This window comes from Ciona robusta, chromosome 4 (genome assembly GCF_009617815.1).
Source record: "Ciona robusta chromosome 4, ASM961781v2".
Classification (NCBI taxonomy): Eukaryota; Metazoa; Chordata; class Ascidiacea; order Phlebobranchia; family Cionidae; genus Ciona; species Ciona robusta.
This window is the reverse complement of record NC_143238.1, coordinates 860,524-882,817: the sequence shown is the minus strand read 5'-3', so window position 1 is coordinate 882,817 and position 22,294 is coordinate 860,524. Positions and strand designations below refer to the sequence as shown.

Below are 22,294 nucleotides of genomic sequence, written 5' to 3'. Positions count from 1 at the left end.
GATGACAATATCTGTGATGGTGAAAAGACTCCAGTGCGAGTTCTTTATTTAATATTTACTAAGCGACAGATTAGGACAACATAATAGCCTATATATCGTATGCTATACAACACAAACAAGCTATGCTGTCAATATATATGCTGATATACGGGTGAAGTACGAAGCGCTGGGTATTACACAAATAATTAGGGCACACATTACAACCGCTCTGGCGTATATATTAGAATACGTATATTGAATCGGCACAAGTTGAACTACGAAATATTCAACCATTAGAGTATTAAATACGAAACACAGTGGGGATAAGCTGCCAGCCTGAACTGCAATTTTAGACGCATCTTAAGTTATACCGGGTTTTCAAGCGTGGGTTTTTATCAAAGCTCTATACTTTATTGGGCCGATTGTCGACCTTTGGTTCTCAGACTTGTGAATGTATGGCAGGTTGAACAACACTGGATTGCTAATGAAGGCTGTACGCATTTTCCCCACTGTTTTAACACTGCACAGAAATGTGTCTTCAGACGATCTCCCAAGCACGAAGTAAAATCTGTATAAAGAGATCCGCAAGTTAAACACACACGTCTGGGAAATTTACAACAGAAAATATTTACTCACCGAAATCAGTGACCCGACATGGGCCTTTGTAGCATTTTTTATGCATTCTTGGTTTCAGTTTTACATTGCAAGTATCGTTTGGGATACTCGATTCCTTTTCGACGCACACCACACGCCGGTGCCTCAATCCATTGCCGCAATTTACAGAGCACTGTTTTTAAATATAAAAAAATCAGTGCAAACTAATGACATGCAGAAGCTGTTGGCAACATTGTCGTGCAAACGATAATTTGGCTTGAACAATGATTAACAAGTTGCTATAAACAATTCGTTATTTAGCGATTAGTGCAATTTATTTTTGAATAAGCAACAGACACGGTGTCGGTAATTATAAATTTGCATGCTGCATTTTTTTTCAACTGGTAATGATTGCACGCATTATACACTACCATGCACTAGTCTGCTGCAATGATATTACCAAATGTTTTTTTTGCATAAAACTAATTGAGTCGTGAAAGTAAATTGAACAGCAGAACTTTTGAATCTAAAAGCGTGACTGAAACTGAAATTTGCGCTCAAATCGACATTCTCTGCCAGTGCACAAGAAAATTCTTAGTGAATATTGAACAAAAGAGCTAAAGCGCAAAATTATGGTGGTGGTGATGCAAGCAATATTCCGAGGAAGTGTCTATACCCTCTCCCACTCCAACGTCCTCCACTCGACGCACACTTTCAGCATACAAGCTTTGAGCTGCACGGGTTTCTGTCGTGGGTCGCACATTCCTGGTCGAGAGCAGGCAGTTCGCCTCCGTTGGTAACCTGGCCCGCAGGTCACATTACACTGCGAATGTAATGGAACTTGAAATGAAATTTAAAAGGTAGTAATGCCGTTCTAGCAACGTGTTACAGTCTCAACAAGTACATAGTACAAAGTGCGAAGTTTCTTTGCCGTGAACATAAACGCTGACTGCTGCAGCACATCAGTATATGTTCGCATCATAACATAATGGGGCAGCCGGTCACCAATGGGACGTCCAAACAATCAACCCACAAAACTACATATATATAAAAAAACATGAGACTTGTGAAACAGAGCACCCGTGTTATAAATATCTTCGTCGCGCTATAGGACAAGTAAATGACATTCATTCAATTCACATGAAGTGTATGAGCGTATAGGCACTATTAGATTTCACACAGTTTATTTTTAAGACACATAACAACTCACAGATGTCCAACGTGATGTCTTCCAAGGCAGACATCGGTTCATGTCGCATGTTTTGTTTACTAATGGTAGTCTTGGTACAGAGTTGCAATGATACGGTCTAAGAAGTTCGCTTGTCTGCGCGTCTCTACATTGCGGCTTGCGATGCTTCGTGCCAACTCCACAAGATTGGGAACACTAGAAATGATATTATTAAATAAACTAATTAATGGTAATAAAACTATGACAGTTATTTTAAAACAGCAGTCCCTGTTGTTTTTTAGGTTGAACAGCAAAAGCATTGTGTTGTAACCAGATGATGGTGGGATCAAACCTTGGTGCCGCTAGCTTTGTGCTATGTATGTCAATGTACAAATGGCGCGACACCAGTTACGTCAATTAAGCGGGTATTTATTAATACTTAAGGTACTCTTGAGCGTTATCATTTCATCGTGGACATTACGCTGTATTGCTCAGTACATGTTAAAATTCTCTTGGCCATTTTCTGCCTACAAATCTTTCTATCTGTACCCGTGAATTTTACAAAAAAAACATTTCCTTACCTTAGACCATTCCCCTTGTACCCACATAGCGCATGGTCTTACATTACATCTTTGTGCAGGGGCAGGCATTGGTAAACCATTACAATCTTCACCGCCGGAACTGCACACAACTGTACGAATCTGTGCGCCCATGCCACAACTCGTCGAGCACTAAACAATAACAAATGTTAAATATAGTGCTGTGGGGTAAGATGGGACACCTAAAATATCCAAATATCCTGATCGTGTTTTAAATAATTAACAACGGTCTATGGGAGTCGTGAGGATACGGTTCTAAATTCTTTGAATGATTCTTGTTTACTACCAATAGAATGAGACGATGTCTCATCTTCCCCCACCCTACTAATTTTTTTGCAAAAGAAAATTCCCTATTTTAATGATGGTTAATTAAGGTAATTTTCTGACGAGACTTTACGAAGAGCGTTCACGATAGACCATTATTCCTCGACAATATCGTATGCATTAAATGTACAAAAGGCGAACCAACTGTGGGTGCAATACCTACAAATAGGCTTATTAATTCGATTCTGAATATTACAACTATAACACATACCTGACCCCATACGCCTGCCAACCACTTCGCTTGGACGGTTGGTGCCGTTGGTTCCGGTGGGGTGGTAACATGAACGTTCGTTGTGTTTACTGGAGTAACTTCTAAAGTATGAGTTGAATACGTCGTCCCGCTCATTTCAATATCACTTGAACCGCTGCCACTAATATCGAATGTTGTGTTGCTGATCGTGTCCATATTTACAGTAAAATTGTTCAGCTCTGTGGTTTGTGTTTCACCAGAGCCGGAAATTTGGTCAAGTACGTCATATGTTGAGTTAGTAGGTTGAATGGGGATTTGAGGTGGTTGGGCTTGGTTAGGCCTCACTTCGATGTCAAAGTCATTACCGTCTAAATCAACTGTTCTCTGTCGGTGGGAATTTGCTCTAATCAACATCAAAGGATCGAACGCGGAATTGTTTGAACTGAGCAAACCCGCAGGAGTAAGATCAAAAAGGCTGCGTGAAAATAAATATCTCGTAAAAGCCATTAACCAATCGTAACCGCAGCCTGCAAGACATCATTCACCTTACCTATTCAAGCTGGGACATGGAAACAGGTTGCATCTTTCCGTCGAGGTCGGCCTGTCATCGTGGTAGCATAAATCATCGTCGTTAATGTCGAAGTCGTAATTCTCAACAAAGTTCTTTTGTTTCGGACGTTTTCTGATTTTAACTTTATTCACCGTCACCTCGGCTGTGTGTGCTGCCATTGCTAATGCGACATCGAAATGCTGTCCGTCCAATTCATCAACCTCAATTAGATCTTCTTCTATAGAACTGATGTCATTCGGCACACTGGTGACGTCATTCCTAATATACGTCACACACAGAACTGATCTGCTTCTGTGGCCTCGATTGCAAGGTTTGGTACACTGTGAAAAGAAATGTACGTGGTCTTTACAAAGTTTATAGCATATACGTGCGTGGTTTAGCTTCGCATTACAACTTAATGAGAAATATTAATACTACGGCGGCATCGCTTATAATTTAGAGCGATCGTTACTGGGCCAGAGGATGTTCGAAATATGTTACTATTGTTCTAAATATAATACTGATACAACAACCGGCGTTTGTATCCTTGGGCAAGACACTTTCTCCAACTTTGTCGTCACTAATGGCTTGTCCAAATTGTTAGTCATAGAAAAAAACTTACAAAGTTTCATATGACAACAACAGCGACACAAGGTGTATATAAAACAGGACCCTCGTGTTGTGACGTTTTACGTTGCTCAGAAATGCGAGGAAATTAGGTTATAGGGTGGGGGAGATAGGACACTTTTTCATTGTATTTACTCGTCCCATTTGGTAGTAAAAAAAGAACATCCAAATAAATATAAAACCATAACCTAATGACCCTCATAGACCGTTGTTAAAAAACACGACCAGGATATTTGGCTATTATACGTTAGATGTGTCCCATCTTTCCCCCCTCCCCCCCACCCTAATATATATTCATTCACTTACATTGCTCCATGGACCCGTTCGCCATACTGGACATGGTTGTTGTGCATCGGGTGGACACTTCCGTATTGATATCGGTTTAGTTGATGCCACACACCGACTTGAATCAAGCACAACCTGTTCATCATCGCTAATACTTTGTATACACAACACGTTACGACTTTGTCGTCCACTTCTCTGCCCACCACAAGTAACCGAACACGATTGCCAAGGTCCAGTTAACCATCTAAATATAGTTTGTGGGGTTACAGTTATATATTCCTGTAAAAGTTCTTTGTTTATTACCAAAGAACTAGAAAACAAAATGAAAACATGTCCTTTCTGACCCCCTCGTATAGTTATCTAACTTAATCCTAATTCAACTTACTCTGGTGGGCAAGCGCTGGTATTACAGAAACGTCTGTTATCGTCAGGTCGAGTATTTGGATCACAGAAATCTTCTTCAACGAAACCAGCTTTTCTTTCAACACAAATAGCAAGTGACAATTGGATGCCTGTTGATTAAAAATATACATTAATAAATTGTTGCTACCCGAAACAATTAAAACGTAAATAAGTCCTTTCTGGCAATAATATTTTCATACCGACGATTTCCTGTTCACTTCATCAAGGTAAAGAACTTTTTAAATTGCCTTTTATGTTTAAGGTAAGTGAATGTCACTCCATACAATCTATTTCTCTTTACAAATTCAGTATTCAAATTCTGTGATTATAAGTCATATAAAAAGTCAATTAACTTACCTCTCCCACAAGTTCTGGAACATGAACTCCACTTTTGCATCATCCACTCAAACTTTGGTCGCTCCTCTTCAAACACTGCAGTTACATTGAACGGCATCATGTAAGAAACACGAATCCCGGGATTTTCTTCCACAAATAAAATCTAAAAGTCGACGCCTGATTACTACTGCTGATGTATGATGTTTTAATAATCACTTATTTATCCCCGCGTGGTGCACCAAAGAGCGAGTTTCTTATTATACGCACCATACGTGGTGGATTTATATACCCCGATACCCACTTACCAGTTACTAAATTTCTATCCCTGCTTTCTGACTGTCATGGAAACGTTATATAGTAGGGTGGAGGAAGATGAGACACCTTTTCATAATATTTTCTCATCCCAATTGGTAGTAAAACAAAGAACATTCGAAAAATTATTAAACCATATCCTCACGACTCCCATAGACCGTCGTTAATTGTTTAAAACATAATCAAGATATTTGGATATTGTGTGCTAAAGGTGTCCCATCTTCCCCCATACCACTATAATCTTTTATAGACGAGACGATCGTTCTATAACCACTGTTCCACGTCCCGGTTGCTATTTTAAGTTAATGAGATATTTATCACATAGTTCATACTTTCTTACCATTATCATAATGTCATGTGTAATGGGACCTTGAGCGGTAATGTTATCTTGAGTAGTGTTCACACGCTCGTACGAAAATGTGCTTCCCGCAAGCTCGAAATTTGAATTCCACTGCAAACGTATTTGGTCAGTTCTTAATTTTAATGTCAATTAAGCGGTAATACTGTTACGTTTTCTGGCACAAAAAATAGGTTATGCAATAAATGTTTTATTAAAAAAACATTGTTTCGTTTGCCAGTAGCGATACTCCGTCAGTTTTTTTAATAAAATCTAAAACAAATTTATGTCAGCAGATTAGTTCTTGGAAAAAGTATTAAGGCAGGTTGCAATAACATCGGTTGTACAATAAAACGTCATTACCTGAATCATATAACCTCCGTTAAGATAAAATTTGTCGCTGTCACCAGGCCCTTTCAAGGCAAGGAAATTTCTAGACGGCAGAACTTCAGATACTTCAATATTTCGAGCGCCTTTCGGTAAAATCCCAACTTGGACGTATTCTAAACGAGTTGCAGTGTAAAAAGTGTTGTAAGGTATAGTACTGTGGGGTAAGATGGGACATATTCAGCACGCAGTATTCAGTTATCCTGATCGTGTTTTAAATCATTAACAACGGCCCATGGGAGTCGTGAGGATACTGTTTCATGTGAATATATGGTTTAATAACTCGTGAATATATGGTTTAATAACTCTTTGAATGTTCTTTGTTTACTACCAAATGGGACGAGAAAACAGAATGAATAAGTTTCCCATCTTCCCCCACCCATCTAAGTATTTTTTGTAAACTTACGCTCTCCTCGTTTGACATCAAATATATTGTCCACTGGTTCGCATGATGTACCATCACCTCTGCACACCCCGCATCTATCCTCTTGTGCGGGGGAATCTATCATCAAGTCACATCCCAAACTCTGTAAGACCATCCAAAGTTATTAAAGTCACGTATAAGTACACTCCAGTCATTAATCAAACCATATCTCAACCAGTATCCGCCTCTATATTAATTATCGCTCAATCTTTCACCAAAGCAAACACACGAAAGACCGAATGAACATTTACTTTGCAAATTCCATCCACGCAAATGTCTTTGCCACGATTGTAGCACTTTGTTCCGTCGATCACTTTATCTCTCAACCGATCTGCAAACGGAGTTTTCCCCGCTCTGGTGTAGCAGTGTAGTTCGCACGGGTATACTGAATGAATGTATGACGCATTGCATAAACACGATAAATACATTATAGTTTTTTCCTTCACCTGCGCTGTTCACCGGCAGCCAAGTGTATGTTTTATTCTTGTAGAGAACATTATTAAAGTCGGCGCACTGTTGTTCTCTGAATGTGGACGTCGTGTTTGTCGCTTCACAAGCCTATTAAAAGGACCAATTCGTGAAACATGATGATACAGATACAAGTATGTTGCGTGAATACCCATTTGTTGCAAGTTCTATATCGCTTCCGTTCACCGAGACAATACCTCCCGCCATGCCTTGGTTCAGGTTGGTCACATCGCCTCTCAGAAAAGGTAATTCCGACCCCACACGATCTTGAGCATCTACTCCAAGTGGTCCACGCACTCCATGCTCCATCAAAAGCCGCAGCTCGCTTACCAACGCGAACACATTTGCCCCCATAGCACCACTGTAAAGTTTAAATTCTTATGTCAAGTTAAAAGAGTCGGTGAAAACTATCCTAAAAATGCGGCTAATCTCTCCCACCAAGATGCATTATCGGTAGCCTTTGCATTAGGTTTGCTCATAGTCTTTTCACTTCATAGAAAGACCATGAGCATAATAGCAAAACAAATGATAACGTTTCAACAATACTAATAGTATAGATGATAACTTACTCTGCCTCGACCACATTTGGTTCCTTGCACAGCGGAATGTAGACGTGACCTGCATGAACCTCGGTACAAACACCACAGACGATTGCACATGTCCTGTAAAGAATATCGATGTTTGGTAAATTGTGTTACGGGGATTACTCTTGTATATACATACGTCAAGCCCTTTGCAGTGTCGGGACTTTGCACCAAACATAAGTCTGCATTGGTGGTCTGCATCGTACAAGACCCCAGGTAGTTCAGAGGGGTAGGGGAACGGGGTAAGTTCCGATGACGGGGTATCCATCAGGCAGAACCCCCAGTTTCGGCTGGGAAGTGGAAAAGTGGAAAACGTGAAACTCTATGGCTCATTTACTGTATTTACAGTTAAGTGGAATGGAAAGCAAAATCAATGAGTTCAAGTTAAAGGCATTTGCATGGTTGCTCAAGTAGTCAACCGCAGTGATATTTTGTAACGATAACCTACGCATAGTGGAATGCCCAGGGACGTTTATCTTGAGCTAAGTTCAATTTAGAGAATGCTTGGAATTTCTTACGGTGGTTACATTACGTGTTGGAAGCACGGTGACGTAATAAGTCGAGCATACTTAATTAGGAAATTGCGCAAAAAAATTGCAGATGACTCACTCTAGAAATCTGGTGATGTATTTCCTACTGCAAGTACTCCAACGCATTGGGAGATTGTTGGAAGTTAAATGAGGGGTCATTACTCGCGGGTTTGCCTCGTCCGGTGTGCAATGATTTAACTGGCCGTCGTGGTGCATGGCAAAACTGGATAGAAACGGTAAATTATAGTTGCGTTTTACTTACCTTTTTTAATACAGTAAGTTATGTTTCTGCAACAGAGAAACTCACGACAGTTTATATAACAAACACTTTGTCTACACCTTTGTCTGCGGAGTTGCGTGTCAGTAGTTTCCCGTAATTACTGCATGTTTCAAAATCAGTGTGGGGTGCTGGATATGCATGAGAGCGCTCACGTAACTTGATATTGCTGGCCTTACATAATGAATAATAGATCAACTTGACTTTCGTTGTGTCGGTCGATGCCAGACTTGCAAATATACACAGTTTTGTTCTCATGAGTCAGCGATTTAATGCAGGCAGAATTCGTCAAGCTGGATTAATTCTTTGCATAATTCATGGTCGTCTGAGTGGCCTCCAACGAGGTTTACTTCAGACAACTGCAGAGCGCACGCACTGAACCGCTACTAATTATGAAGGTAATTAAATAACCTTAAAAGGGCCTGGCAGTCCCGTCAGTTTTGACACCGGTGGTCAAACTGCCAGCCAGACCACGCGGTTTCAAAGATGTAGATAAACATCAGAGGATTCGGCACGGATTCAATTACCACCTTGTAACTAATTATTTGCTATGCTGGCAAACTATATGCGCTGCCAGCAACGAAACCGACATTCCTATTGAATTTGTGCGAGTTTACCGACAAATATTCTTGAAAAGTGAAACCGATTCCAAACTTTAAATCATAACAAACTTAAGTTAAGCAATCATATCAATGTCTGGACGAATATCAGTCATCACGTACTTGTGCCCAAGTTCGTGAGCCACGGTAAATGCGAGAGAAAGGCCGGTGTCTTGGTTTACGTTACAGCTACGATGTGATTGGCACATTCCAGCCACGTGAGCCAAGCCCAAAGTTTCACAAGACTTGTTCGAACGACTGCAGATGTTTCGTCTGTTGTGAATTAAAAATAAAACGGTGAAAGTGGGTTATACTTATATGACCTCGATTATAATGGCAACGCATACAACTTTATCACAATGGCTTCCCTATACAGAACCAACATTATAAAGGAAATGCTTTAAAATTAAGGTCCAATCGGTCCAACTAACAAAAGACAGAAAGCTTTAACGAAAGATGAATACGTCCACAGAGAAAGGAGAATACCTTGTTAGCAGGACAGCTACGTCGTGGTGGTTGGCGTGATTGTCACTCTTCGGGTTCATACGTTTTGCCCACCTGCAGAAACTATCCAATGTCCTTTCAGCGTGTTGGGTGATTTTTAAACCTTTCTGTAATAACATATCTGTATAAGACTGTATAATTGGTTTATCAATGCGAAAAAGAAAACGTAAATGGCGTTGGTGAAGTCCTCACTGGTCAAAACAAACCAGGGGGTATCGTGTGTGGTTAAGTTGTATACATTCAAGCAGCTCATTAATCTTGCGATGCCAATTTACCAGCAATTCAATAGATAGACCACCCAAGTATATCTCTACTTTATGAATAAACTTAAAGTGGGAGCATATTATGTGAGGCAGCAGGTGTGTGTCATTATATATTCCCAAAATAAAACTTCATCTCCGCTCAATTATGGTAAGTTTGGTTCCATGAAGTAAAAGTATATGGACTTCCAAGAAGCTTTAACTAATACAGGAGTCAAATAGCATTTTAGTTTGAAATGTCTCCTTTTGTTTCATAACAAACACAATATATTTCATAATTTGCGTTATTAGTTTTGCCTGGGCACACAACGTTATGTAACAAACTATATACATAAAAACCTAGCGTTCCAGTGCCGAGACAGAACACCTGCGGTGTACATTTGATTGATCGTTAGTTAATATACCGCTTACACGGATCCTTGCTGCAAGTAAACGTGAAAAATGCCAAATCGATAACAATTCTCAGCCAAGTGACATTTAAATGAAAAATCTGCCGCTTTAAATTACAGTAAACCAACCGACTCGTTTGTTAACATTATCAGACTATCAATCCAGTTTCGATAGAAATGTTAACTAAGTTATAGGTTTCATAAATACTTATTATAATTCTGCAACACGTGACTTACCTCGTCACCTTCAAGCAAGACTAATCTGATTAGCGTGACGTGAAGGGAATTCCCTATGCTGACGTCATGAAAAAGTTCGGACACCTTGAACGTTTATTTAAATAATTAATTTCGGGCTGAATTTATTTAATTGTGTCTATGGCCATATTTTATCCGATAGTCCAATTAACACGAATAATGTAGCTTTAAAATGTCGATGCACGATTTTAACGCTATCAGTTTAATAAAGTTTTAATATAGTAGGGTAGGGGAAGATGGGACACCTTTTCATTCTATTTTCTCGTCCTATTTAGTAGTAAACAAAAAAAATTCAAAGAATTATGAAACCGTATCTTCACGACTCCCATAGACCATTGTTAATTGTTTAAAACACAATCAGGATGTTTAGATATTCTGCGCTAAAGGTGTCCCATCTTCCCCCATCCTACTATATACGACATAACATGGCCTACTAAAGATATAGAGCTATTATAACGTACCATGTTCACAATGGTAAGAACATAAGTTTCAATGTTCTTTCCATGGTAATGAACCATCTTATTGTCAACAACCAACATTAATTCAATCCAATGTTCAAGACTTATGGACCGGCGGCTCCTTTGAAAAGTATTTCTTTTAATTCTTCGATCCTCCCATTTCTGTCGCGCTCGAAGGTCTCGCTTGTATTGGCTTTTGGTGTCTGCGGTGGAACGACATTAACGTCATGGTAAAGCTCATTCAGGCACAGTGAACTCTTAATAAGTGTGTTTTGTGTTTTATATTACCTGCAACGCCGCAGAAATCTTGGTGGTTATTTGGAAACCCGCTCCTGGTGTATGATGATCGCGCTGTGAACAATATTACGTTTACTTAACTAATGGATCAAGATGGCGAATACGCTTAATGAACGAACCTGACAAAAGACAAATAGATTAGCGCGCCAGTAATTAGGAGTTGGCAAATAAGTGTGCATGGTTTGCTACAGCAGTTGGTATTAAGAGCAAAAGACCGTGCAAAAGTTACTTCGGCAATCATAACTAAAGAGAGATTAACTACCAGCAAAATGAAAGCGAGGCATTTCGTTAAATGCTCTTGAGGTTTTACGGTGTCTGCTTCCAAAAACGTATTTGCAAACCAAACACTTCAGTGAAGTGGCACACGTTATTATAATATATGCACAGATATTCATATCAATTAAAACTCAATAAGTAAAATTCATAGCACATTAGTTTATTAATTCCTGTCTACCATTGGCTTCGTCAGTCCTTCGTGCTCGCAAGAAGTCCGCAGCTTGTCTTCGTTCAGCACCCCGCTTGTATAACCGATGCGGCATTCTTGAGTTCTTCGACAAGCTGTGTATTGCGGTTGGTTCGATCAAATACTCGGCCGTGTTATTTAGTCGAACAAAACCGGTCTGTCAAATAAAGTGGCTTATGTAAGTTGAATACTTTACGTGCGATAATATGGGTGCCTTATGGTGGGCAATGTTCAACGAAAAATTATGGAAATCGTAAACCCAGCGAATTATTAATACCATTTAAACTATTTTTTGTATGTACTGCTAAATACATCAGTTGTTCTACGTGGCTTATTTCCGTGCCAGTGATGATCGTCACGCCTTCTATTGTTTCAACGAGCAGTTATGTCGGAATTCGTAGCTTACTTTTTGATAAGTAAGCTGCACAAGTACGCTGCAAAGTCAACAGACGATGGAAAATAGACTAAATACACTGAAGGTTGGTTGGCACTTGTGGAGAAGGCAGACATGAGTCAAGATCGGGTTTCCTATCTCGAGTGTCCTCTTTAGAGTGAGACAGGATTTTCACTTAGTTGCAATTGTCCGTATTAAACCAGCAATTCTAGTTTGGGATAAATGTGGAGAAAGTTTTTTACACTTTCACTGCTGACCACCGACTGAGAATTTATAGGAAACTTCCATGTTTGCTTAACCTACAGCGGTTTAATGTAAACAAATCTTTACATCAGAATAATTTATCGCCTGTCTGCAAAATCCATAAAGAGCTCTTGCACTAAATATGACAACATTCAATATTGGAAATATAATAAATGCGACCCATTTACATTGACTCTGCTTAGTGTATTTAAAGGATTAAATGACTCATCATCAAACTTCTCACACTTGGAATCCTTCGAATATATAATTCACCCCATAGTCAACAAACCGAGTCTAAACTCGGGAAATGATAAACCGGTTCCCAGACTCATGTGGCCCAACCAGGATATAACCCAATAACCTTCACCAGACCGTGCACAACAATCTTGTTTATATTGATCAAATTTGGCACAGATAAACCGGCGTACTTGTACAAGCCGTGCCACAAATATTGTCTGGTTTCCTTCCACTATGGTTTAACAAAGGTTATATAAACCATATACTCAACTAAACACGCATTATCGTCGAGCATCGTACGCAGGTTACAAAAATGAGAATTTGGCGCTGTGTTCGAAATATATAATGCATCGTGACATTTCTTAAATGGGCCTTAAACACTCGCTTAGCTTTTTGGTAATAAAGGTGACAAATACAAATGAGCGGTTGCTATAACTCTTAATAGAACAGAAAACGCTGATAACAGTTTACACAGCCAGGCCTGCTGGTGTGCCTGCTTAGAGTGGATAATTACCGACCACTTGAACTTCTTATGTATTGAGAGGCATCAGATTACGATTGAAGGATTTAGGCCGACCCTTATCTAGGGTACCGGAAGATCAAAAGGTTGTCGAAGCCGCACTCTTATTTTCAAATTAGAGAACAATTTTCATCCGCTGGTATGCGCGGTCACCTTGATACGCGTGGATGTATTTTGGGCTGTTGCACAAACACGCCTCATTATTTAAGCCGAGATTTCTAAAATCGCAAAAATACTTTCTCACAGAAAAGTCTCGCCCGCCGGATTGCTCAGTTAACCAAATGCGCTTGACATTATAAAAATAAACATCAAGCAGTTGTTCTCACGGCTCTTTATATTAACACAAGTTTAGTATTGCATGACTGATACCTAAAGGTTCATTGTCATCGTGTCGTCTATCCACAACCACACGTATCACTAAACAGTTTAAAATTTCATCCGCTAAAGGAATGTCAACGAAATAATTGCGACCAAGTTGAACAGTGAATAGTTTTCTCTCGGACACTCGAGTAGGATATGTTATTTCATGCCTAATGGGAGCAGTTAAAATTAAATAGCGAACGTGTTGAACTAATATGGTACGGATCTCATAGTTCCCACGGCTCGTTAAACCCGGTATTAAGTTTACCACATACTTTCCTAGCACTTACCAAACCATTGCAGGTTGATATCGCCACTTGTGAGTTCGGGTGTCCAGTAACGTGACCCCTGAAATAGCACTGCCGTCCATTACCCAGTTTTATAGAGGACCGTAGTGGGGCAGATTCGAATTTATTTTTCACTCCCGGATTCCTTTTCGCGTTGCTTGCATCATCTCTCAGTCTCTCGACGATGAAATTGGAATGAACAAGATTGTGATTACGACTGAGGTTTAGCAACACTTCTTTGTTTTCTATCATCATTTTAAAATAAATGTGATCGTCTTCCGAAATACTTCTTTTCTTCCTCGACCGGGATTTGAACTTGGGATACGAAAACTTTACGTTGTTCGTAATAAACCGACCGTGAGTATCAACTTGTACAGGGTACGTCGTCGCCCCTTGGTCTTGGTTGACGTTAGGTTGAAGAAACTGGGAAATGCTATCTATGAAAGAAAATATTTACATTAGCTACGTATCTGTTTGACGTAGCATTAGGCACGCGCAAATGAAGGTTTAAAATAGTAATGCAGTTGTATCTGACTATCTGTATGTGCGAAGTTAATTACAGTGGATCAGAGTACTGCTGTTCGCTTTTCGCATTCCATATCTCGTCCAATTCCCATGAAGTTGATTCAAGTTATACTTAGCCAACTATTCCCCCGAGGCTAAAGTTTGGAGCATCTAAGAGAATGACAGATTAACCGCATGCTCTTGATCGCCTGCTTTATTTGACGTCTTCGTTAATTTCTAAGTGATTTCGAAGCCGGGAAATACATTATATGATGGTGTTTGCTTAACCGAAGCGCCGGCTATGCCCAAAACCACCCTCGATTTTCAATAAATATGGAATAACTCACCTCTCATTTTATACCGCATTTCCTCTTGTGTGAATTCTTGAGAAGGGGGCTGCAATACTTGAATTCTCTCACGTACAAAAGTTTTTGTTGTAGCTTGCCCGGAAATACTTGCAGCGTATTGTAACAGAAATATATGTAAAATAGCGATGTTCATTTGCTTTGTATGCCTTGTTCCGCCGGTGCTGATTACTGGATAGAGTAGCATGACTGACAAAGGTATTTCGTCCTATTCTCTTTATAACTTTGCTGATCTCTTTTAAGTCGTTTCTCAAAAGGTTCGTATGAACTTTCTGTGACGATGCTAGTCACGGATGCTTGCTTACAAATTCATAATTCCGTCACAACTCCAGATACTAGATAATGACGTAGTCATATAAAACTCCAATGTCAGATATTCTGCCGACAATTCCGACTAAAAGCAGATGTTGTTTTTTTTACGCCGGCTCCTTTTTTACGTAATTCGACTACTTGTCTGCGGTGGCTGCCGAAGCAACGTGTAATTCCAGGACGGTTATTTCAGACACACTAGATACGGGAACAACGGTTGTCACTAGATTACTAGCGTCGTTGAATAACTTTTCAAAACAAAGGACTTCTTGTTGCTGTCCACATTCTCATATCACTGCGAATCCTTTGACAGGCTCAGCAAACGTGATTATTACCGGAGTCATCAACTCTTTTGAACGAAGTGTTGCTAGACGCTTCGTCTGCTCTCTAGCTTTAGAAGAAGGGTACAGTAATCCACTATGCACTCTCCGCTGATAACTTTCGAAATACTTTTGTACGACTCAGAACGTGAGCTGTTCCCTGATGTAATACACTTCCGCGGTCGGGCTGTATGTACATAAGTCTGGCGTCAAATATGCTCTGGCAACAAAAAAATACGAAGCAAAAAATTTCGCCTTTTTCCTTTTAAAGCGAGAGAGCGTATTCAGTCATGATTTAAGCACGTCAAACAAATTCGTCTGTTCGATATCAACGAATATTTTCTCGTTTCTTTTTTTTATTGATTTTACGGTTCTTGTCTGCATTATACAATATTTAGGATAGTGGAGAATACGAAACTGCTATCGAAACGAACACTTTCGACAGCATCAGTTAAGATCCGCCGTTTTGGTCGTGGCCATCTGAAAGCGTGACGCAACAGGGCGTTGCAATGCAGCGGTTCCTTGGGTAAACATAGTCCACCTATTACACGTTTTAGCACATGGATTGACATTTTGCACTCGCCTAATACAACTACTCGCTTATTGACACAGCCAGAAGTGTATTGCTGCTTCATATAATTCATCTCATACCAAACGCATTCCAAGTTTAATAAGGTCACATGTTATGCCACAATAAAATATACTAGCAACCACATCGCAATGCATGGTCAGCATAATATCCCTTATTATCAACATAGTTGTTATAATAAATACATAGTTTGTAAGCAAACGTGCCATTCTCAATAATATTAGTGCGTGGTTGCTGACTCAGGCACGTGACAATGTCTGACATTACAGAAATATGCACCACAACATATGCTCATATTAAATCGACTTAATGTACATAACATAAAATTAGAGAACGTGCCGTTTAAGTGGATGTAGCTATTTCAATTACACCCTATTCTGTTTTATGGTATGTATTAAATACTATGACCTTCTTTGAAGTCTGTCTAACAGTAAACTTTATAGATAAAAAATTACTCAGAATAACATTTTAAAATATTTGTGTGACGATCAAGTGGTGAGCCAAATTATCTTACCCTGAAATTATTACACCCTGGCTCGGCTTTTGACACTGCCACGACTCTTAACGCCACCCAACGGATGGTGATTGGATCAAGGCCAAACTTTAATTTAAAACAACACAAATGGATAAAAGCTATAACAATTCATTTAATCTCTGCAATAAACGACAACCTACTTTTATACGTGCACAAAATAATGAGGTAATAACTCAAAAGTAACGCATTTGAAATTTCTTTGTTCTATAGGCAGCTCCTTAGCGACCTGGAGCATTAGATGAGCGATACTCAGTAAAAGCTGCCGGCACTCTTACATGGCCTGGTGTTCTTCTGTGGCGCTCAGTGGGTTTAGTTTCATTTGAAGTCTTGGATTCTCCACAGCAAGCAAGTAATATAACAGTAAGTACAGTAAAGATAATTATAAGAGGACCAAGGAACACGTACAGTGGAATCAGTAAACATATCCAACCACCGCCTTTTCCCTGTCAAAATCCACCGTCAAATATTAAGATCAATGTTACAATATAAATACTAGAATACACCATGTTTACCTTGCAGCTGAACCAATATTGTTCGTGGTCGCATCGCCAGCAGTTCACCCAGCAAGATTTTAACCGAGTTGTTAAATGAAGGATCGATGCCACCCAAACAAACGGACCGACCAGTAATAACAACGGCGACATCAACACCTGAATATAATTGAACATGCTGCTAGTTACCACATCTTTGGCACGTTATATACAGAAAACCGACAGATGACAACCGGTTATAAATCTTATAGTAGTGTGGGAGAATACGCAATACATTTAGCACATAGTATTTAAATATCCTGATCGTGTTTTAAACAATTACTACGGTCTATTGAATTCGTGAGAATACGGTTTTATAATTCCTTTAATATTCTTTGTTTACCACCAAATAGGACGAAAAATGGTATAAAAAGTGTCCCATCTTACCCCTTCCCACTATATGCTTAGTTGTGCGTATACAATAAACATACGAAAAACGACAGGAAACTGTATTTAAAACAATATACTTTATAAGTCACAACCCACCTTCCAACCAAGTCCTTTACCATTCCACATATACCATGGTACAGTTGTATCAAATGACCAGCAGTTGGGACAACTTTGGTTAAAAAGTTTATAAACTGTTTCGTTTGTTTTATAAGGTTCTGCTGGTAGATGGTTCGTGTCGTCTCGTGAGGCACCGTCAATAGCAAGCGCATCCCTGCTCATTGTAGGATTAAACATAGAACCTATGTTATCCTTGTTCACACTTATTTCATCGTAATTAACGGTTACAGGCGTAGAGGTGGAAGGCATTTCTGTCGTTGACATTTCAAAATTTTCCTCAAGGTCCATTACAGGCAGTGGTGATGCTTCTTTCACTTTGATTTCATGGCTTATAGTCTTATTAATATATCCAATGCAATCTCTTCTATTTTGAAACGAGATTGGCGGAGGTAAAGATTTAACGTTGTTGCTACTGCCAACTTTTGAAAAACAGTCGCCAACCGAATTCCGCAGTATTTTCGACATATCTACGCACATTTTTTTGGGAAATGGATTATTCAATAAACAGTTTGCTTGCCAGGACTTGGGCCTTTTGATTTCATCTGGCTTTAAATAATCTTTCTGTGGAAGAGTTGGTATGACAGTTTTACACCGGAACAAAGGAAGTATAGAGTTTTTTGGAGATGGTATATTTATAGAGTTTTCTAAGTCCGTATCATCAACAGTTTGTAGAACGGAATTTTGTGAAGGAATTGTTGAACTTCTACCAAAAAGATCGCTTCCAGCTGTACTGCAACATTTCAACAACGTAATACTGCTTGGTATACTTATTTTATTGTTCTTTATTTCCGGAGTATGATGGTTGTTAAAGTTTTCGGATGCGGAACCACGGTCCAAAGTAAATATCTCATTCTGAGAATCACATTTTATATCGAAGATTTCAATTTTTCTTTGCTTCGGAGTTCCGATTTTTTGAGTGCCGTTGTTTACATTCTCTTCTATTTCATCAATAGAATGTGTCAGCCCACTTGGTATATCAACATCATCTCCACCAACCAAGCTTTCATTCTCTGATAGCAGAATTTGATTTCTCCCAGTAGGTATTGGCCTCACTAGCAGTCGAGGTTTTTCTACAGCTTCGTCTGTCTTTTCCAATGTTGACAGTTTACTTTCTGTTAAGCTTGAAGTCTGACGTGACAACCATTTTAAAACTAAACTACTTTGCCGCCTCACACGAGGCTCTGTAGACTTTTGCCCACTATCAATGTCAAATTGTTCATCTGAGTTTAGCTCAGCAATTGAATTTTCCTCTGATATATCTGGAAAATCTGGAATATCAATTGATATCGAGTCCCTGCTGCTGTTTGGTGGATTTCTGTAGTTTTGTGAAGATTTTACTGTCTGTGAAGAACAATATCCAACACTCAAGCATACCGTCTGCTCTTTAACTTTTGTGTTACTTATTTTATTATCCAAGCTTTCTTCTGAGGCGACGTCAAAACTGTCGGATTTTTGACAGTTTATTGGTTGTGTAGGTATCGTAACTATTTCTGGTACTCTTACATTCTGTTTGGGCAAAACCACAGTCGTGTTTCTTCCTCCATCAGACATGTGCATCTCAGCTCTGGTCTGGCTATTCGTGCAGACAACAGAAGGTAAGTCATACGTCACATCGTCCTCTATGACATCAGAATCCCTTCTAGAAGTTTTGCGACCTTTGGTTGTTACTACTGAGCCATCACTGTTTGATTTGAGTTGAATCCAACCATTAGCAAAGTCTGTTTTCCTGCAACGTACGGAATGATTTGGTTAAAGATATTGATTTACTATATTTCTCCCACATACATAGCTATATTATACTATAGACGAGTCAGTATTAACCTATACAATGAGCAATATCATCAAGTGTAAAATATAAACGAATATACGTATAAGGGTGGGAGAAGAAGGGACACCTTTAGCACATAATATCCAAATATCCTGACCGTGTTTTGAACAAGTAACAACGGTCTATGCTGGGAGTCGTAGAGATACGGTGTTATATGGTGTTATATCGACGAGAAAACGAAATATTTAAGTGTCCCGTCTCTCCCCACCCTGCTATACATAAAGTAGGGTAGGGAAGATGGGACTCCATTTCATTCTATTTTCTTGTCACATTTAGTAGCAAACAAAGAATACTCAAAGAAAAATTAATCCGTATCTTCACGACTCCAATATAGAACGTTGTCACTTGTTCAAAACACTATCAGGATATTTAGATATTAAGTGCTAAAGGTGTCCGGTCTCCCCCGCCACCATATATACTATACCTTGTTTTGGAATTTCGTCGATTTAGTTTCCCTTGGAGAGCTAAAGATGACGATTCGGCGTTGTATGAAGTAGCCTGCAACAAAACAGCAATTATTTCACAGCAGGTAACATGATATGAACTTTAAATCGTAGCATTAAACTCATACAACAGGCACAACAATGTTCATTGATTATGGATTTAACAAACCAAATGTGTATGTGTTAGGTACATACAGCGAACATACCAGTAAGATAAAAACAACAGGTAAGTGAGTAAACTATAAAGAAAACATCATAGGGATTGGTACTTCCCTTACAAAAAAACAGACAAGGGAATTTAAGAAAAGCCTGTATCCAAAGTCCATATGATACACGCAACTATAAATGACATACATATACGTTATTATTTGTAAAAGTGTGTGTGTACTATAGACTTTTAAGTTTATTCTGACCTTGCTTTCAACAGCTTCATCGAATGGATCCATGTCCACATTAAGATCTATGCATTCGTCCAGAAAGTCTAAATCCTCGGATTTTCTCTCCCTATGTTTGGATCTCCGTCTACCATGTCTACGCACACTGCTTGCATTTTCCACAGTTTCAGTGGCAACTACTTCCAAATTTTTAGCATCATTGGTAGATGACCTTCTTCTTGAAGATTTCAGTCTTATCTTATTATCCTGGTTATCCTGTGCAAGACTGTCACTAGGTATAATGTCAATATGACGCATTTTTCTTTTAGATCTTCGATGAGACCGAGTCCGTTCTTTAGATGTTCTGCTTCCACGACCTGAGACATAATTTTTACTACACTTTATTCCTATTTTGTGTTTGTTTACATACTTGGTTGACTGTGCCTTCTTGTACTAGAGCGATGACTGGTCGTCGCTTCTTCTTCTAATGTTACAGTGCTGGCACCGGACACAAATTTACCAAACTAAAGTTTAAAAGTTTATTTCTATATATTTTTTATTATTAATGGTTTAGTTTGATGATCAAAATAACCGTTGAACCAACCTCTGTATCGGAAGTACAGATGGGCGCCACAGACCACCGTCTTGATTTTCTTTCACGACGACGTTTCTCTATGACGTCATCATGACGTAGATGTGCAAGGTCTTCATCCGAATGGTCGCTAGAGATTTTTGCATTTAAAACGTTCGTCTTTCCACGATCTGAAAATATGAACCTCTATCTAATACAATATATGGTAATCTTGTAAATATTAAACTGTAACCATTTCACACAAGAACATGCATATATGAGACATTAAGTCAAACCTGCCAAACCAACTGACAGTCTATAGTACTACAAAGTTGGAAGTAACTATAATGGCAAGTACTGCTAATGTTTACATTCACTTGACATTCTATCACAAAAGCTACTTGAACTATTCTCATCCCAAACCGACCAACTTTTGAATTTTAAAACCCGTTTGTTAACTCTAGATACTGATCAATACAAAATCCCTGTATCCAAAAACACGCGGATCAACACAAAAAATAAAATCTTTAAAAATAGTCAAATTTTCTGAAGTAAAAACAACTTTGGTGTACACATACTGACATATAACAAACAAGTACGCACCTCCCATTTTAGCGCTACGTTTACATTTTCGTAGGTTGAATTCTGTGATAAGATTTGTTGCAACGTATATAGGAATATAATGCGACCGTTAACATGTTAAAAGTGGATGGGAAATTGGACAATGCGAGTAAGTGCACTTGAAGAGTGGCATCCATCGTTTCACTTTATGTTGGAAAGATACTTCGGTCTGAAAGCGGTGGCCGTTGATCACGTGATCTGACGTTTTTGTAAGTGATAATTGAAGCTTCTCCTTATATGGTAAGGTCACAACAAACATTCAATCGTGACGTAGCATGAATTTTTTTTAGAGTATTAAATACACACAATGTCGAATTTCTTAACTATTTGGTGTTATCTAAAAATGGTTTTATTAAATTATATCTTTTACAGTGCGTCATACTAACGCGTTCACTCACCATATCGTTCGTACCTTCGTTCCTCTATATATTGTCACACGCATAAAAGAGTAAATACGTACTAACCAGCAAGCGGGCATGGGCAAAGTTAGTATAGACCAAGTTAGGAAACGGATTGTAAAACAACGAGTCTTGTTATCCATTGTCTCGCGTCTATGACGTCATAGTCGCCACCATTACGGAGCCCACGGCATAGCATTTTATCATTGCTGGGTGCTGTTTTTCGTTTATATATTGCGATTTTTTAAAAACCAAGCACTTCTGCGCGTAAAAATGGCTTTCTACTAATGTTATATCTTATCACAATAATAAACCTCACAAAAATAATCAACTTTTATTGAACACTCAATCGATTAAAGAGAAAAAAACAGAAAATATCAAGTTTACTAACCAAAAACATAAAATAACATGTTTAAAATATAAAAATACAAACAAAAACGCATAACATTACCATAAACTGGTGTATCTAGCTGCAGTTTTGCATGTAAATTGCCGTGATTTTACTTATTGGCTCACAAACTTAACACGTATACCCGGCAACGAAACTTAAGGTATCTTTGTAAAATTTGCCTAATATCGAAGTGACATTGACGAAAACAATACTGAGTTACTATTTTTGGTCCTCTGCTTAAATTAATAAGCTACCTTTTCGGCGTTCCGGGTCTTTATGAAATCGGAAAACGCGAACACCTTATCTGCTAGTACTTAAGCAGTTTGGAGCTGCATGTCCGCTCATGTTGGATTATAAATGTAGTATATAA

At 38.9% G+C, this 22,294-nt stretch overlaps 2 protein-coding genes across 3 annotated transcripts; both read right to left on the bottom strand.

Moving 5' to 3' along the window:
• Positions 1–29: 29 nt before the first annotated feature.
• Positions 30–15,535, bottom strand: LOC149736323 (A disintegrin and metalloproteinase with thrombospondin motifs 12-like). The gene is made up of 27 exons (XM_089876629.1): positions 14,491–15,535; positions 13,643–14,076; positions 11,590–11,755; positions 11,127–11,189; positions 10,842–11,041; positions 10,363–10,446; positions 9,459–9,583; positions 9,096–9,245; positions 8,176–8,319; positions 7,706–7,856; positions 7,552–7,644; positions 7,134–7,343; positions 6,961–7,072; positions 6,766–6,899; positions 6,497–6,617; positions 6,067–6,206; positions 5,707–5,817; positions 5,076–5,217; positions 4,702–4,828; positions 4,338–4,560; positions 3,405–3,745; positions 2,876–3,329; positions 2,323–2,472; positions 1,784–1,957; positions 1,250–1,396; positions 616–766; positions 30–547 (listed from the first exon to the last, which is right to left on the bottom strand). Exons 1-27 carry the CDS (start codon positions 14,693–14,695, stop codon positions 390–392), a joined length of 4,710 nt encoding a protein of 1,569 aa, XP_089732755.1. The 5' UTR covers positions 14,696–15,535; the 3' UTR covers positions 30–389.
• An 818-nt stretch (positions 15,536–16,353) lies between these two features.
• LOC149736322 (uncharacterized) lies at positions 16,354–21,597 on the bottom strand. Of its 2 annotated transcripts, XM_089876632.1 has the most exons (7): positions 20,548–21,596; positions 20,374–20,467; positions 19,983–20,320; positions 19,551–19,624; positions 17,278–19,024; positions 16,774–16,911; positions 16,354–16,704 (listed from the first exon to the last, which is right to left on the bottom strand). In XM_089876632.1, the coding sequence occupies exons 3-7, from the start codon at positions 20,259–20,261 to the stop codon at positions 16,480–16,482; spliced, it is 2,463 nt and encodes an 820-aa protein (XP_089732758.1). In that variant the 5' UTR covers positions 20,262–20,320; positions 20,374–20,467; positions 20,548–21,596; the 3' UTR covers positions 16,354–16,479. The 2 variants fall into 2 exon arrangements, with proteins under 2 accessions (XP_089732758.1, XP_089732759.1); XM_089876633.1 differs by lacking the exon at positions 20,374–20,467 and having other exon boundaries at positions 20,548–21,597.
• Positions 21,598–22,294: the final 697 nt, after the last annotated feature.

Bases quoted from the DNA above. Each gene is read 5' to 3' on its own strand.
- LOC149736322 (XM_089876633.1), bottom strand. From the start codon at position 20,261: ATGCGTCATATTGACATTATACCTAGTGACAGTCTTGCACAGGATAAC. The intron at 19,625-19,982 runs GTCAGAATAAAC...GTTTTGTTGCAG, and splicing joins ATGAAGCTGTTGAAAGCAAG to GCTACTTCATACAACGCCGA. The intron at 19,025-19,550 runs GTATAGTATATA...CGTACGTTGCAG, and splicing joins CGACGAAATTCCAAAACAAG to GAAAACAGACTTTGCTAATG.
- LOC149736323 (XM_089876629.1), bottom strand. From the start codon at position 14,695: ATGCTACTCTATCCAGTAATCAGCACCGGCGGAACAAGGCATACAAAG. The intron at 5,218-5,706 runs GTAAGAAAGTAT...GTCGACTTTTAG, and splicing joins CACATGACATTATGATAATG to ATTTTATTTGTGGAAGAAAA. The intron at 767-1,249 runs GTATAGACACTT...ATTTAAAAACAG, and splicing joins GGACGTTGGAGTGGGAGAGG to TGCTCTGTAAATTGCGGCAA.